This window comes from Macaca mulatta, chromosome 16 (genome assembly GCF_049350105.2).
Source record: "Macaca mulatta isolate MMU2019108-1 chromosome 16, T2T-MMU8v2.0, whole genome shotgun sequence".
Lineage (NCBI taxonomy): Eukaryota > Metazoa > Chordata > Mammalia > Primates > Cercopithecidae > Macaca > Macaca mulatta.
In genome coordinates, this window is record NC_133421.1 from 75604753 (window position 1) to 75619422 (window position 14670).

The following is a 14670-nucleotide window of genomic DNA, read 5'->3' on the forward strand; positions in this document are numbered from 1 at the left end:
ATATGAAGGAAATCAAAACACTAAAATAACATATAAATGAGTATTTGAATACAAGGATGTATCATACCCTACCTAAAGTATTTATAATGAGTTGAAATCAAATGTGGATAAATCAGTAACAGTTTATTCACATGACCAGGCACAGAGGCTATTCTTGAATTTCTCCGTAGATTATCATTCTTGTTGTTTTTTTCTTTTTGAGACGGAGTCTCGCTCTGTTGCCCAGGCTAGAGTTCAGTTCAGTGGTGATCTCAGCTCACTGTCAGCTCCGCTTCCCGGGTTCACGCCATTCTCCTGCCTCAGCCTCCCGAGTAGCTGGAACTACAGGCGCCCGCCACCGCACCCGGCTAATTTTTTGTATTTTTTAGTAGAGACGGGGTTTCACCGTGTTAGCCGGGATGGTCTCGATCTCCTGACCTCGTGATCCGTCTGCCTCAATTATCATTCTTTTATTCACTCACTTAACATTTAATGAGTGCTTACTTTGTGTAAGGCACCATGAAAGCTCCTGGGGCATTAGAAACAAATATTTCCTGCTTTCAGGGAATTCAGAGTCCAGGTCTTCACTGCATTTGGAAATGCTAAACTCCTTTGACTATTTATGTAAAAATATCAATCAATTGGAAATACAAATTACTGTTGATGTGAGCACAGCATTTAGATTTCATCACATGGACTCTGAGGTTGGTGAAGTCCACCAACTGGGCAAAAACTGAACTCATCGCACTAAACACCATCCTATGTAAAAGAGAGTCTTCCCTTTCCCCAGACTCCCTTTTTGTCAACAAGTCCCTCCATTCTGGTTCATCTCAGTACCTCCATCCATGTCAGCTAAAAGTACTGTCCTTAAACCTCCTTTCTACCTTCTGGGATCCCCTGTGTTCTCACTTCAATCCAGGAGCATTCCATTCTTCCAGATACAGGATACCCATGCTCCCTCCTCTACCTGTAGAACTCCAGTTCTATAGGAACAAATTCCCTTACATCTTCTTCCTTTCCAAGGCATTCCACTGTTCCGCTGGAAGCCTGTTTCACTTTTCTTGAAACTCTTCACCTAAGCAGATTATTCTGATTCTTTACTAAGAATACAGAACAGATGCTATCAGCTACAAGGTCTTTTCAAGTCTTGTCAGAGAGCTTCTCTATATCTTTACCAATCTTTGTCTTCCTTCCTCCCTTGGTGAAGGTCATGCCTCCTGTCACTCATTCACATAATACATACCCGAAGGGCACCTGCCCCAAGCTGGGTTTTCTAGGCACTGGCGGTACAGAAGTAAACAAGCTCAACAAGGTCCTGCTAACAGAGCTTATGTTCTAGTGGGTGGGAGGAAATAAACAAGCGAACAAATAAAAGGATGATTTCAGGTAATGCTATGAGCTATGAAGACAATGGGACAAAAATAGGTGGCATAGGTAGGCTAGACTTTGGATGAAAAGGTCAGGGAAGGATGCTCTGAGGAGTGTAGAATGATGACAAGGAGGTTGGCCATTGAAAAAATCATGTGGAGAAGTATTCTGGCAGAGGATGACAGCAGCTGCCAAGACCTGGAGGCAGGGGAGAGTGTTGCACATTCTGGGAAAAGACAAATGGACTCTTGCAGCCTTGTAGCCATGGGCTGAGGTGGGCCTGTGCTGGGTCTGTGCTGGGGATGCCATTCCCACCTGCACCACCTCACAAGCCATCCATGATCTCTGATTCTTCACATCATTAAGCTGTTCCTCTCCATTAGTCCCTTCGTATGTACTGCAAAATGCTCAACACATGTTCAGCCAGCAAATATATTCTCTTTCACTCTTGCTGCTCTTTGGAATTGCATCTGCCTTTCAGCATCATATTTTCCCAAACAACAGAATGTTCCCTCACTTCCACTCTCAGACTTATCTTTTGTAACCTGTTTCTGGGCACATGATCATTTTCAGCACACTGTCCAAGATCATCAATGACTTCGTGGTTTCACATCCAGTGACCTTCCTTCAACCCCCATCCTTCCTGAGTTTGGGTCACATTCTTGACAATCCCCCTTTCCAAATAGTCTTTTCCTCTATTTCCATAAAAATGCATTCTTCTCATGTCCCTTCTACATTCGTGACCCTTCTTTGACTGTTTCCTCCCGGACCTCTCAAACGGAGTTGTACCCTAAGTTCTTCCTTCACAGTTGCCCTCGCTCTCCCTCCCTCCCCCTCCTCTTTCCCCCTTGCTTTAACAGTCCCACTCACTCGCAAGGCCACAGGCCAGGCCTTCTCTGTGGGTGATTCCCACAGCTGTTTGTCTCCAGTCCTGCCTGCTCTTGGGATATCCAGAAGCATTCTGTCAACAGCAAGGGAAAGTGGAGTGTCACTTCAAACTCCACATGTTCTTAACTCAGTTCAGCTTCCTCCTCCTCCGACCAGAAACTTCTACATTCCTGATCGATTTATATTTAACCAGCCTAATCAGTGCTATCTCTATGATGATTTTCAAACGTCCCCTTTGTCCCCTTGCTACTGCCAACACTCTCACTGCCTTCTCATGCACGTCTACTGTGCCCTCGAGGACCTCCTGCCTAGATTAATCCAGTCCTTGTCACCTCCTGCTGCTGCTACCACACCTTGCCAACACCAAGAGGATGATGTTCCTAATAATCACTGGAATCTTGACACTTCATTTCCCCAAAACCTTTCGCAGCTCCTCATTGTTCACCCAAATGAAGCAAAAACGCTTATCACAGCTTTAGAGACTTTCAATGATCCGAAGCTATCTCAGCTTGGTCGCTAGCTCTCCCCTTGATCAACCTCTATGTCACGGAAACGGTTTTGTTTGCTTTTGCTTTCCTTACTCTTTTAACTTAGAATGCCACTCAACATATCTACTAGTTAAAATCCTACTTATGTTACTTACGTCTCATTCAAATGACATCTCTCCCAATTAATTTTCCCTGATTTCCTCAGCAGAATATGATTTTCCCTATAGTCACACTGTCTTGCATTCTAGTTATCTGCATAGTGTACTTGCAGTATTTTTCTTGCAGTCACTATTATTTTATCTATTTGAGGACAGTGGCCCGCTCCCTCATTTTTTATATACCCACAGTGCCTGGGATAATGCCTTTCTGGGATATAAAAATTCAGGTTTCTAATACTAATTTTTAAATTATCTTTACCCTGTAAATTAGTTAGCATCATGTATAAACCTATATTTGACAAAGTTCATCTCCTATTAAAAAGAGGCATTTGGAATGTGAATATATAATGCAAGAAAATTAAGGCCTAAATTGGATGTGTTTTATGTCTGAGTTTGGCATATCCAATTTTCTTAAATCAAGGTGCACAGGTATCTGTGCCATTTAAGAACATTTACTTAGAAATACTTTGAACTGCTAGAAGAGTCAACTGAAGCCAAGGTGAGGTGTGTGTAAGAGTTAACAGAAAAGATAAGTGGCAACACCACTTTCTTTCCATCAGTCTCTCACTTTCCATCAGTCTCTCTTTTATCTGCTATTGTCGAAGTCTGAGACTATACCATATAAGAATATTTCCTGGCCGGGTGCGCTGGCTCATGCCTGTAATCCCAGCACCTTGGGAGGTCGAGGTGGGTGGATTGCCCAAGGTCAGGAGTTTGAGACCATCTTGGCCAACATGGTGAAACCCCATCTCTACTAAAAATACAAAAATCAGCCAGACGTGATGGCGGGTGCCTGTAATCCCAGTTACTCAGGAGGCTGAGGCAGGAGAACGCTTGAACCCGGGTGGTGGAATTTGCAGTGAGCCAAGATCATGCCACTGTACTCCAGCCTGGGTGACACAGTGAGACTTTGTCTCAAAAAAAAAAAATATTTCCCTAATTCCTGACCTGTATATTTTAGCATCGAGACATTATTATTTTATCCTGCTGTGAGGGAATTATCACTAACATCCACTTAGCCTGAACATGTCCTGAGTGGCCCAACCTATTGGTCTTGTAGTCTTCTTCCTTTCAGCAAAGAGGAACTCCATCTGCCCACTGGCTTGGGAAAATAGCCTTGGTGCTGCCCGTGACTGCTCCACACCACTCCCCATGCCCAGCATATCCCATGAAGCAACAGTGAATGCTGTCAGCTCTACCTACAGAACATATCCCAAATCTGATCAGGTTTTACTACCTTCACTGCTACTGGCTAGACCCAACCCTCTATTACCTTTCCTCTATATTTTTGCAACAGCATTTTAACCAGTCTCTCTACTTCTTCCGTTGCCGTCAATTCAGTCTATTCTCAGCACAGCAGATGATGACATCCCATTCAAGTGTGAGTCAAATCATGTCACTCCCATGCTCAAAATCTGCCAAGCTCCCCTACTCATAGAGAGTCAAAGCAAAGCCCTCTCACTGGCCTACGCAGACCTCCCTGACCTGGACCCACGCCCTCAGGTTCTTCTCTGGCCCCATCACTTTCCCTCTTCTCCTCAGTCATCATTTCCAGACACACCACTTCCCTGCTGTTCCCCCAAGAAGTCAGGCTCACTCCTGCCTATTTATAGTCCTTTTTCCTATTTATTTCTGGGTTCAGAGCTATGCTGTCAAGGGCCAAATCTGCTGAAATCTGACTTTCAAATGATTTAAGGTACAATAAAGCAAGTACCTTAGAATCTCAGTCTATGTAAAATCAATGAAGTAATGGCTAGTATGGTATTGCATACTCTTTAAAGGCTCAACACTATTTGAAGATAAAGAGGGATAGGTGGAAAGAAATTAAACAAAATTAGATGATTCTTCAGTTACCCTTTTCAAGTTTTTTATTCCCAAGATAAAGACTGGTCTTAAGAAATTCCAGAGGCAATTTTGGAAATAGCAATTCACATTTAGTACATGAATAAAATAGTTATACTTTTTCTGAACATCAAAAGAAAGAATATTTGAGATTGTACCTTGAATATAAGTCTAATCAAAATGTTTAAACATTATATTGACATTTATTCCAATAATAAATAATTCTAAAATACTTTTCTTATTTCTACCAAAATATCAACCTGGGAAGATAAGTCATCATTTATGTGACACTGTTGTAAAAAAACGGTAAAATCTAGAAAAGCTTATTAGACAACCGAGGGAAGATCTGAAACTTAGTCTCCATCTAGGAAAATTCAGGGATACAGCCTCAGTATTTCTAATCAAAATAATATTTGACAATATTATAATATCACTTTATTGCAATGTGTATTTAATTACTATGGAATAGGATATTCCATATAATCCCTTCCATGAAAGTCAAGGGAAAAGTTAGGAAATTCCCTAGATTATTTTACTGATACTTAGACATAGGAGCAAGATACTTAAATTCCTCGATTGAAGAGTTTATACATTTAAAGAGCAATGCCATGTCTACTGCCTGTTGGAGATTAAATATAAGGGTGGTGGCAGTGGATTTTCAACATGGGTTTCAACTGTCTATTAAAAAACCAGTCAAATATCTTACCTTTTCCAGTGTCATCTCTGTCTCAGCGGCATGAGTCTTTTTCAGCTCTATTTTCATCTTTTCTGATTCAGCCTTCAGTTTGTTGACAACAATCTCGTGTTCCCTTGTAGCCCTTTGCTTTTCCTCTTCACGAAGAAGACCAAGCTCTACCAGCTGCTGTTTCCGCTGTGAGTTCACATTGATCAGTTCTTCTCTCAACTTCTGAACCTGGGCCTCCATGTCGGCAATAACCTTGTTTTAAAACATGGAAAAATGGGCAGAGGATATGAATAGGGAAGTCACAAAAGAAGAACTAATGGGCAAAAGGCCAATAAATGAAATATAAACATATGGAATAGAAAGCTTAGATTGCATTCCATCCTTCCTTCTTTCCTTCCTTCCCTCCCTCTTTCCCTCTCCCTTTCTCCCTTTCCTTCCTTTCCCTTCCTTCCTTCCTTCTTCACTTCCCTTTCCTTTTCCTTCCTTCCTTCCCTTTCCTTCCCTCTCTCCCTCCCTTCCTTCCTTCCCATTCCTTCCCTCTCTCCCTTCCCTTCCTTCCTTCCATCCTTCCCTTTCCTTTCCTCTCTCCCTTCCCTTCCCTTTCCTTCCCTCTCTTCCTTCCCTTTCCTTCCTTTCTTCCTTCCTTCCCTTTCTTTCCTTCCCTCCCTCCTCCTCCCTCCCTCCCTTCCTTCCTTTCTCCTTCCCTCCCTCCCTCCCTCCTCTACTTCCTTCATTCCATACTCCCATGTCATTCCTTCCCAGCTCAGAGGCAAATACCACCTGGAACATTTTACCATACATTTGGATCTTTAAACAACATATTGTTTAGTTTTACTTGTTTCTAATATCTATGTAAATGGAATATTATATGTATTTTTCTGAAACCTGCTTTTTCAAATATTCAACATCATCATGTTCCTGAAATTCATCCATTGTTCCCTATTTGATTTTTGCTTTTTATTGATTGATTTCTGCTTTTATTTTTATGTCCTTCTTTCTACTTTCCTAAGGTTTATTTTGTATTCCTTCTTCTAACTTCTTATTTTGGATACTTAACTCATTTATTTTTATCATTTCTTCTTTTCTGATTTATAAATGTAAGACTACAAATGTCTCTCTGACTATTGATTTAGTTCCATCTCTTTGGTTTAGATATGTGGCATTTTCATTATCGTTTAGTTCAAAATATTTTTTTAAACTTCTATTATGATTTTTTTATTTGACTTATGAACCATTTAGAAGTATGTTTCTTAATTCCCAAGCATATGGGACATATTAGTTTCCCAGGGTTGCCATAACAAAGTAGCACAAGATAGATGGCTTAAAAGAACAGAATTTTATTCTTTCCTAGTTCTAGAGGCTAGAAGTCTTAAAATCAAGGTGTTGGCAGAGTTGGTTCCTTCTGGAAACTCTGAAAGAGAAGCTGTTCCATGCCTGTCTCCTAGCTTCTGGTATTTCCTGACAATCCTTACTGTGCCTTGGTGTGTAAATGCATCATTCCAGTCAGTGCCGTTGTCTTCAGATGGATTTGTTCTCTCTGAATGTCTGTGTCTCTGTGGTGCTCTGTTTTATAAGGACACTGGTCATACTGGATTTAGGGCCCACCTTAATCCAGCATCACCTAATTTTAACTTGATTACATCTGCAAACATCCTATTTCTGGCCAGGCACAGTGACTCATGTCTATAATCCCAGCACTTTGGGAGGCCAAGGCAGGTGGATCACAAAGTCAGGAGTTCAAGACCAGCCTGGCCAAGATGATGAAACCCTGTCTCTACTGAAAATGCAAAAATTAGCTGGGCGTGGTGGCGGGCACCTGTAATCCCAGCTGCTCGGGAGGCGGAGGCACAGAATTGCTTGAACCTGGGAGGTGGAGGTTGCAGTTAGCTGAAATCGTGCCACTGCACTCCAGCCTGGGTGACAGAGCAAGACTCTGCCTCAAAATAAAAATAAAAATAAAAATAAAAATCCTATTTCCAGTTCTGTGTAGACAGGAAATTTTGAGGGGGACACCATTCAACTCAGGAAATGGACTTCAATGGTTATTGTTTTGTCATTCACTTTTAATTGCATCGTGGCCAAAGAATGTAGTCTATCTCCCATTAATTCTTTGCAAATTTTGAGAATGTTTGATGGCAAGTTAGGTAGCCAGTTTTTTAAAAGCTTCATGTATGATTACTAAGAAATGTGTATTCTGTATTTTCTAGTTTTCAGTGCTATATTCTATATATGTCCATCATGTCAAGCTTGTTACATTGTTGAAATCTTCTATCACTTACTTATTGCCACTAACACATTTGTCAGCAATGCAACATTTTCCAAAACACAATGATAAATGTTTCATTTCATGCCTGATGTAGCTTCAACAAGCACTGCATAAACCAACATTTCCTTGACTGGAAACCAGAAAGATAAAAAAGTGACAGGAATCCAAATGTCACATGATGATGCTGGGAATAAGAATACAAAGCTAAATGATGAGAAGTTGCTTTGGTCAAAATATCTACAATAATTATTTCATTTTCAATATAAATATTATATTCATCCTATTTCTAATTTTAACAATTTTATGATTTCTACATGATAAATAATAATTGCTATAATTTTGAGTGTTTACTTTGCACCAGGCATCTTATACAGATTATTTTAATCTTTGTAACAACCCAGTATGATAGATATTAATATACAAAGTTTTTCCTTATTTTGGATAGTGTTCAGTATACATTAGCTCAACTATTAACCCTGTGGCCTCTCTACACTAGACTGGAAAGGACATCTAGGACAAAAACATTTATGTTAGAGGAAAGAAAACCTGAGCCTTCAAGGCTGGAGGTGATAGGATGTTCCGTTTTTGTCTGGCCTCTCTAAGAAAAGCTTACTTGGACTAGTCGCAAAGGAACATGTAAGAGGACTTCACATAAAAGGCTGATCCTTATAAACCTGAAGTGGAAAAGTTAGTTATTTTTTCTTCAGGAAATCTCTGAAATATTTTAACACTTATTTGTTTCTCTAATGCATAGATTGATATCTATATATCCACAATCAGCTGTAGATCAATTGTCCATGAAAACAGTCTTTTACCTTTTGTTCTTTGTTTTATAATGATTCCTTTGAACCCAAGAGAAGAGAGAGTCAATGCAATCAGATTCTGAAATAGGGGATACATCTTCTAAAAGCAGATAGACTTTAGCAGTGACAACAGTTATGTTTTTGGGACGCAGAACATTTAAAAAAAAAAAAAAAAAAAGCTCAGGGATATCAACATGGCAGACAAAGATAGGTTGCTGGCTCCCTTCCCCAAAATCAATCCTGGAGAAAGCACAGGAAGCATGAATCTGAGATACTAATAATTATAACAATAATAAACATAACAAAAGCAAATTCTGAGAAGCTCCTGGGTGGAATAACAACAGTCCCAAACTGGAGAATATACCTGTGCAAAAGGGAAGGGGGTGCAGCCTGGGGAAGAAAGTAATAGAAAACTGCTGTAAGAAGGTGGGTTGCAGGAATGCTTTACTTTCTGCTCTTGTCTCTCTCTTTTGTTGCCAGGTAAAATCATATCTGTTCCATTACCACACTGGGAGCAAGAACTCAACGTGATGTTGACATCAGTCAGTCAATACCAAGGAAAGCAAAGCCTTCCTTGGGTGAGGAATTGAAGAAAACAGGCGCAGACTTCTGTGAACTTCCCGGGAATTCCCCCTTCCATACCCTTCCCTCCAAATGCCCAGGACTAATGACTTAGTCATTAGACACTTATTTCTAGGAGCTTAGGTAAATTCCCGAGCAGCAGGTTTTCCTGATGAAGTAACTGTGAAAGGGAGTGGTACGGCAATGAAGGGCTCTGTCTTGGGGTTCATAATCTCCTCCTTCCATAAGCTCATCCAACAGGTCAGGGACTAAAGGTGGGCCTTGTGCTCTTTCCCAGTCAGGATAGCTGATAGTCCCAGGGGAAAATGGGCTCCCTGGCCAAAGTAAATAAACCTGAGGAGCAAAACTACTACCAAAAAGAGACACCTAAATAACATATATTATCTGAAGCAGTATAATTGGAATAGATGAAACAAGAATTTTTTAAGTGCATAATAGGCCGGGTGTGTTGGCTTATGCCTGTAATTGCAGCACTTTGAGAGGCCAACGCAGGTGGATTGCTTGAGCCTAGGAGTTCAAAACCAGCCTTGGCAATATAGTGAAGCTCCTTCTCTACAGATAATACAAAAATTAGTTAGGTGTGGTGGGGTGTGCCTGTAGTCCCAGCTACTCAGGATGCTGAGGAGAGAGGATCAGTTGAGCCCAGGAGGGTGCAGTGAACCATGAGCATACCCTGCACTCCAGCCTGGGTGACAGAAGGAGATCTTACCTCCAAAAAAAGTCCATAATAAACACACAAATAGTAACATATATACTTAATATACTGAAAAGTGTAATGGAAGAAGTTACAGACATGAAGCTGTAATTAATAAGTCATAAAAGAAGGAAAAAGTGAAAATGATAGGAAAAAGAGCAAGTTAGCTAGAGCCAAAGAATAGAACTGTGCATTGGAAGGATGGTAAGATTGAAGAACTCCCTTGGAGGCAGCAGAGAAAGATAATAATACAGAAAACGTAAAAGAAAAGCTAATATTTATGGAGGACAGAGGAAGCGACAACATCTAAATAATGGAGTCTGAGAAAAATAGATACGGTAAGATTTTATCCAAGCTCAAGCTGATTTGAAAGTCTGCTTTTTATCATATACTGTATCATCTCAAAGTATTAAGAATTTGTCATAAAGAGTACATATTTATTGTACTTTATTAATTTGTTATTATGCATTTCTATCCCCCAATATTCACTATGGTTAGTACAAAGTTAACATCCAAAAGCCATAAGGCCATAATGTCTGTTTTTGATAATTAAAAACTACAGACATTTTTATAGATTTGGGAGCACAAGTGCAGTTTTGTTACTTGGGTATATTGCATAGTGGGAAAATCTGGGCTTTTAGCATAACCACCAACCAAATGTTATACATTGTGACCATTAGGACAATTTTTTAAAATGAGGAAAAATGTTAGTTTTCCAAAAGCACTGAGACCATCCCAAATTGAATTTTAATCTCTGTCTATGTACATAATAGTGTTTTATGTACCCATTTTTAATTTAATTCCCATTTATTAGCATATTTGTCACATTTAGTGGCTCCCTGGTATTTCATCCTTCCAGTCCAGGCATATCACAGAGATATTGTGGGTTTGGTTCCTGACCACCTCAATAAAGCAAATATTGCAGTGAAGTGAATATTGCAATGAAGCAAATATCTCAATGAAGCAAATATCTCAATAAAGTGAGTCACATAAATTGGTTGGTTTCCCAGTGCATATAAAAGTTATAGACTATTCAGGAGTGTCCAAAGGAGAGAACACAGTCGTGGGTTCTTAGTTTCTGTTTTTGGTTGGGCCAGTAAAGCGCCTTCCTCATCCCTCTTTTCTATTATCACTAGAGACAGAAACTTAAAAACCATGGCTTCTGGCTGCTAAAAGCCTAAAGCAAAACAAAACAGAACAACAACAACAAAATAAAGTGGGTTGGACAAGCTTGCAGTTTATTCAGTGAGCATTATGTCTAAAAAACAATGTGCATTCCTTCATTTAAAATACTTTATTGCTAAGAAGTGTTAACAATCATCGAAATCATTCTTAAGTCCTAATCTTTTTGCTGGTGGAGAGTCTTGTCTTGATATTGATGGCTCGCTAACTGACCATGGTGGTGGTTGTTGGAAGCTAGGCGACTGTGCCAATTTCTTAAAATAAGACAAAAATGAAGTTTACCATGTTGATTGATTTCCATTCACAAAAGATTTCTCTGTAGCATTCAAAGCTGTTTCATGGCATTTTATCCACAGTATAACTTTTTTCTAAATGGAAGTGAATCCTCTCAAACCTGCTACTGCTTTATCAACTAAGTTTATCTAATAGTCTAAATCTTGTATTGTCAGGTCAACAGTGTTCCCAGCATCTTCACCAGGTAGAGATTCCATCTCAATACTTTCATTGATCACCCATAAGAAACAGCTCCTCATCCATTCAAGATTGATCTTGAGACTGCAGCAGATGACTTGAAATTACAGCAATTCAGTCACATTTTCAGGCACCATTTGTAGTTATAGATCGCTTGCTATTTCCATCACACCTGCAGTGACTTCCAATGAAGTCTTGAACCCCTCAAAGTCATCCATGAGGGTTGGAATCAACTTCTTCCAAATCCTGTTAATACTGATATTTTGACCCCCTCCCATGAATCACAAATATTCTTAATGGCATCTGGAATGGTGAGTCTTTTCTGGAAAGTTTTCAATTTACTTTGCCCAGATCCATCAGAGAAATTACTATCTATAGCAGTCATAACCTTATGAAATATATTTCTTACATAACAAGACTTCAAAGTTAAAATGACTCCTTGATCCATGGACAACAGAATGGATGTTGCGTTAGCAGGCATGAAAATGACATTCATTTCCTTGTATATCTCCATCAGAGCTCTTGGGTGACCAGGTGCATTGTCAATGCACAGTAATTATTGGAAGGAAACTTTTTTTCTAAGCGGTAGGTCTTAAGAGTAGGCTTACAATATTCAGTAAACTGGTCTCTAAACAGATGTGCCGTCATCTAGGCTCTTATTTCATTTAGAAAGCACTGGCATATTAGATTTAGCATCATTCTTAAAGGCCCTAGGATTTTCAAAATGATAAATGAGTATTGGCTTCAACTTAAAGTCACCAGCTGCATTAGCTCCTAACAAGACAGACAGCCTGTCCTTTGAAGTTTTGAAGCCAGGCATTGACTTCTCCTCTGTAGCTATGAAAGTCCTAGATGGCATCTTCTTCTAAAAGAAGGCTCTTTGGCTACACTGAAAATCTGTTGTTTAATATAGCTACTTCCATCAATGATCTTAGCTAGATCTTCTGAATAGTTAGATGCAGCTTCTACATTAGCACTTACCGCTTCACCTTGCACTTCTATGCTATGGAAATGACTTCTTTCCTTAAACCTCATAAACCAACTTCTGCTAGCTCCAGACTTTTCTTCCACAGCCTACTCACCTCGCTCAGCCTTCAAAGAATTGAAGAGAACTAAGGCCTTTCTTTGAATGAGGCTTTGGCTTAAGGGAATATTGTGGCTGGCTTGATCTTCTATTTAGATGCCTAAAACTTGCTCTGTATCAGCAATAACGCTGTTTTTTTTTTCTTATCATTCATGTGTTCACTAGAGTAGCAGTTTTAGTTATTTAATTTCATTCAAGAACTTTTCCTTTGCATTCACAACTTGGCTAATTATTTGGCACAAGACAACTTTCAACCTGTCTTGGCTTTCAACATGCCTTCCTTTCTAAGTGCAATCATTTCTAGCTTTTGATTTTAAGTGAGAGATGTGTGACTCTTCTTTTCATTTGAATATTGAGAGGTCAGTGTAGGGTCAATTGGCTTAATTCAATATTATTGTGTGGCAGAAAATGGGGAGGCCCAAAAAAAGAAAGAGAGTTAAGTCAAAGTACAGGAATACCTTTGTAATGTTTTTTCCTAGTTGCTCTACAGAAACACTGAATCCATTTCCAGTGTGAACAACAGTGTATGTTTTGGTAACTGAGAGGAAAACATTTTTAATTGCCAGCAATAGGCAGTATGCAATGACTTTAGTTCAACAGTGATGTTCAAATAGAAAAATTATACTGAAAAATGCATTGGCTGGGTGCAGTGGTTCACACCTGTAATCCCAGCACTTTGGGAGGCTGAGGAGGGTGGATCACGAGAGGTCAGGAGACTGGGACCATCCTGGCCAACATGGTGAAAACCCGTCTCTACTAAAAATACAAAAATTATCTGGGCATGGTGGTGCACACCTGTAATCCCAGCTACTCAGGAGGCTGAGGTAGGAGAATCATTTGAACCAGGGAGTCGGACGTTGCAGTGAGCCTAGATCATGCCACTGCACTCCAGCCTGGCGACAGAGTGAGACTCTGTCTCAAGAAAACAAACAAACAAATAAAAAACATTAATGATTCATGGAAAAAATAGAAAATTAAATGAAAGAACTTAATGCATAAGATCTATATGCAGAAAAATATGAAACTGTGAAGAAAGATGATATAGTTTGAATGTTTGTCCCTGAAAAATCTCAGGTTAAAATGTGATCTAAAATGTTGAAGGTGGGGCCTGGTGGGAGGTGTTTGAGTCATGGGGGTGGATCCCTCATTAATGGCTTGGTGCCATCCTCGTGGTAATGAGGAAAGAGTTCTCTGTTCATGCAAGAGTCAGTTGTTTAAAGGAGTCTGGCATCTTCTCCTCACATTCTTTTGTTTCCTCTCTCGTCATATGATGCGCCTGCTCTTCCTTCACCTTCTGCCATGAGTGGAAGCTTCCTGAGGCCCTCACCAGAAGCACAGGCTGATGCCATGCTTGTACAGTCTGCAGCACCATGAGGCAAATAAACCTCTAGCAATGACCTGATACTAAAGCTCATATGGGAAGCCAAAAGACCTGGAATAACCAACATAATACTGAAGAAAAGAACAAAGTTGGAGGATTCAAATTACCTGATTTCAAGACTTACAATAAAGCTCTATTTATCAAGACAGTAACAACATGGTATTGTCAAAAAAAAAAACAGACACATAGATTAATGAAACAGAATAGAGGGCCCAGTAATAGACCCACAAAAATAGAATCAACAGATCTTTGACAATGAAGCAAAGGCAATTAAATAGAAAAGGGTTTTTCAACAAATGGTGCTGTAACAATTTAAATATCCAAATGCAAAAAAAAAAAAATCTAGACATAAAGTTTATATCTCACACATTTCACAAAAACTCAAAATGTATCATAAATCAAAATGTAAAACACAAAACGTTAAAACTTATAGAAGAAAACAAAGGAAAAAATCTAGTGGACCTTGGATATGACAATGTGTTTTTAGATACAACACTAACATAATCCATGAAGGAAAAATATTGTTAAGTTGGACAGTATTAAAATTTTGAAAACTTCTGCTCTGTGAAAGACACAGTTAAAAGAATGAAAAGATAAGCCACAGACTGGGAAAAAATATTTGCAAAGCATATATGTTGATAAGGAACTTGTGTCAAAAATATACAACAAACTTAATTCGAACTACAGGGAAAACAGACAAATCCATTCTTGTAGTGGATTTCATCATTCATGAAAAATGTATTAACTATTTATGGAAGAAATAGAATATTAAATGAAAGAACTTAATGTATAAAATCTA

At 39.3% G+C, this 14670-nt stretch overlaps 1 protein-coding gene across 23 annotated transcripts in view; it reads right to left on the reverse strand.

The window, feature by feature from the left end:
• Nucleotides 1-14670, reverse strand: part of CEP112 (centrosomal protein 112) — a 535678-nt gene that overhangs the window by 207727 nt on the left and 313281 nt on the right. For all 23 annotated transcript variants that reach the window (XM_077972556.1, XM_077972553.1, XM_077972559.1 and 20 more), the window contains one exon: nucleotides 5430-5660. In XM_077972556.1, the coding sequence (XP_077828682.1) occupies nucleotides 5430-5660 (231 nt within the window). The remainder of the gene's footprint in view (nucleotides 1-5429; nucleotides 5661-14670) is intronic.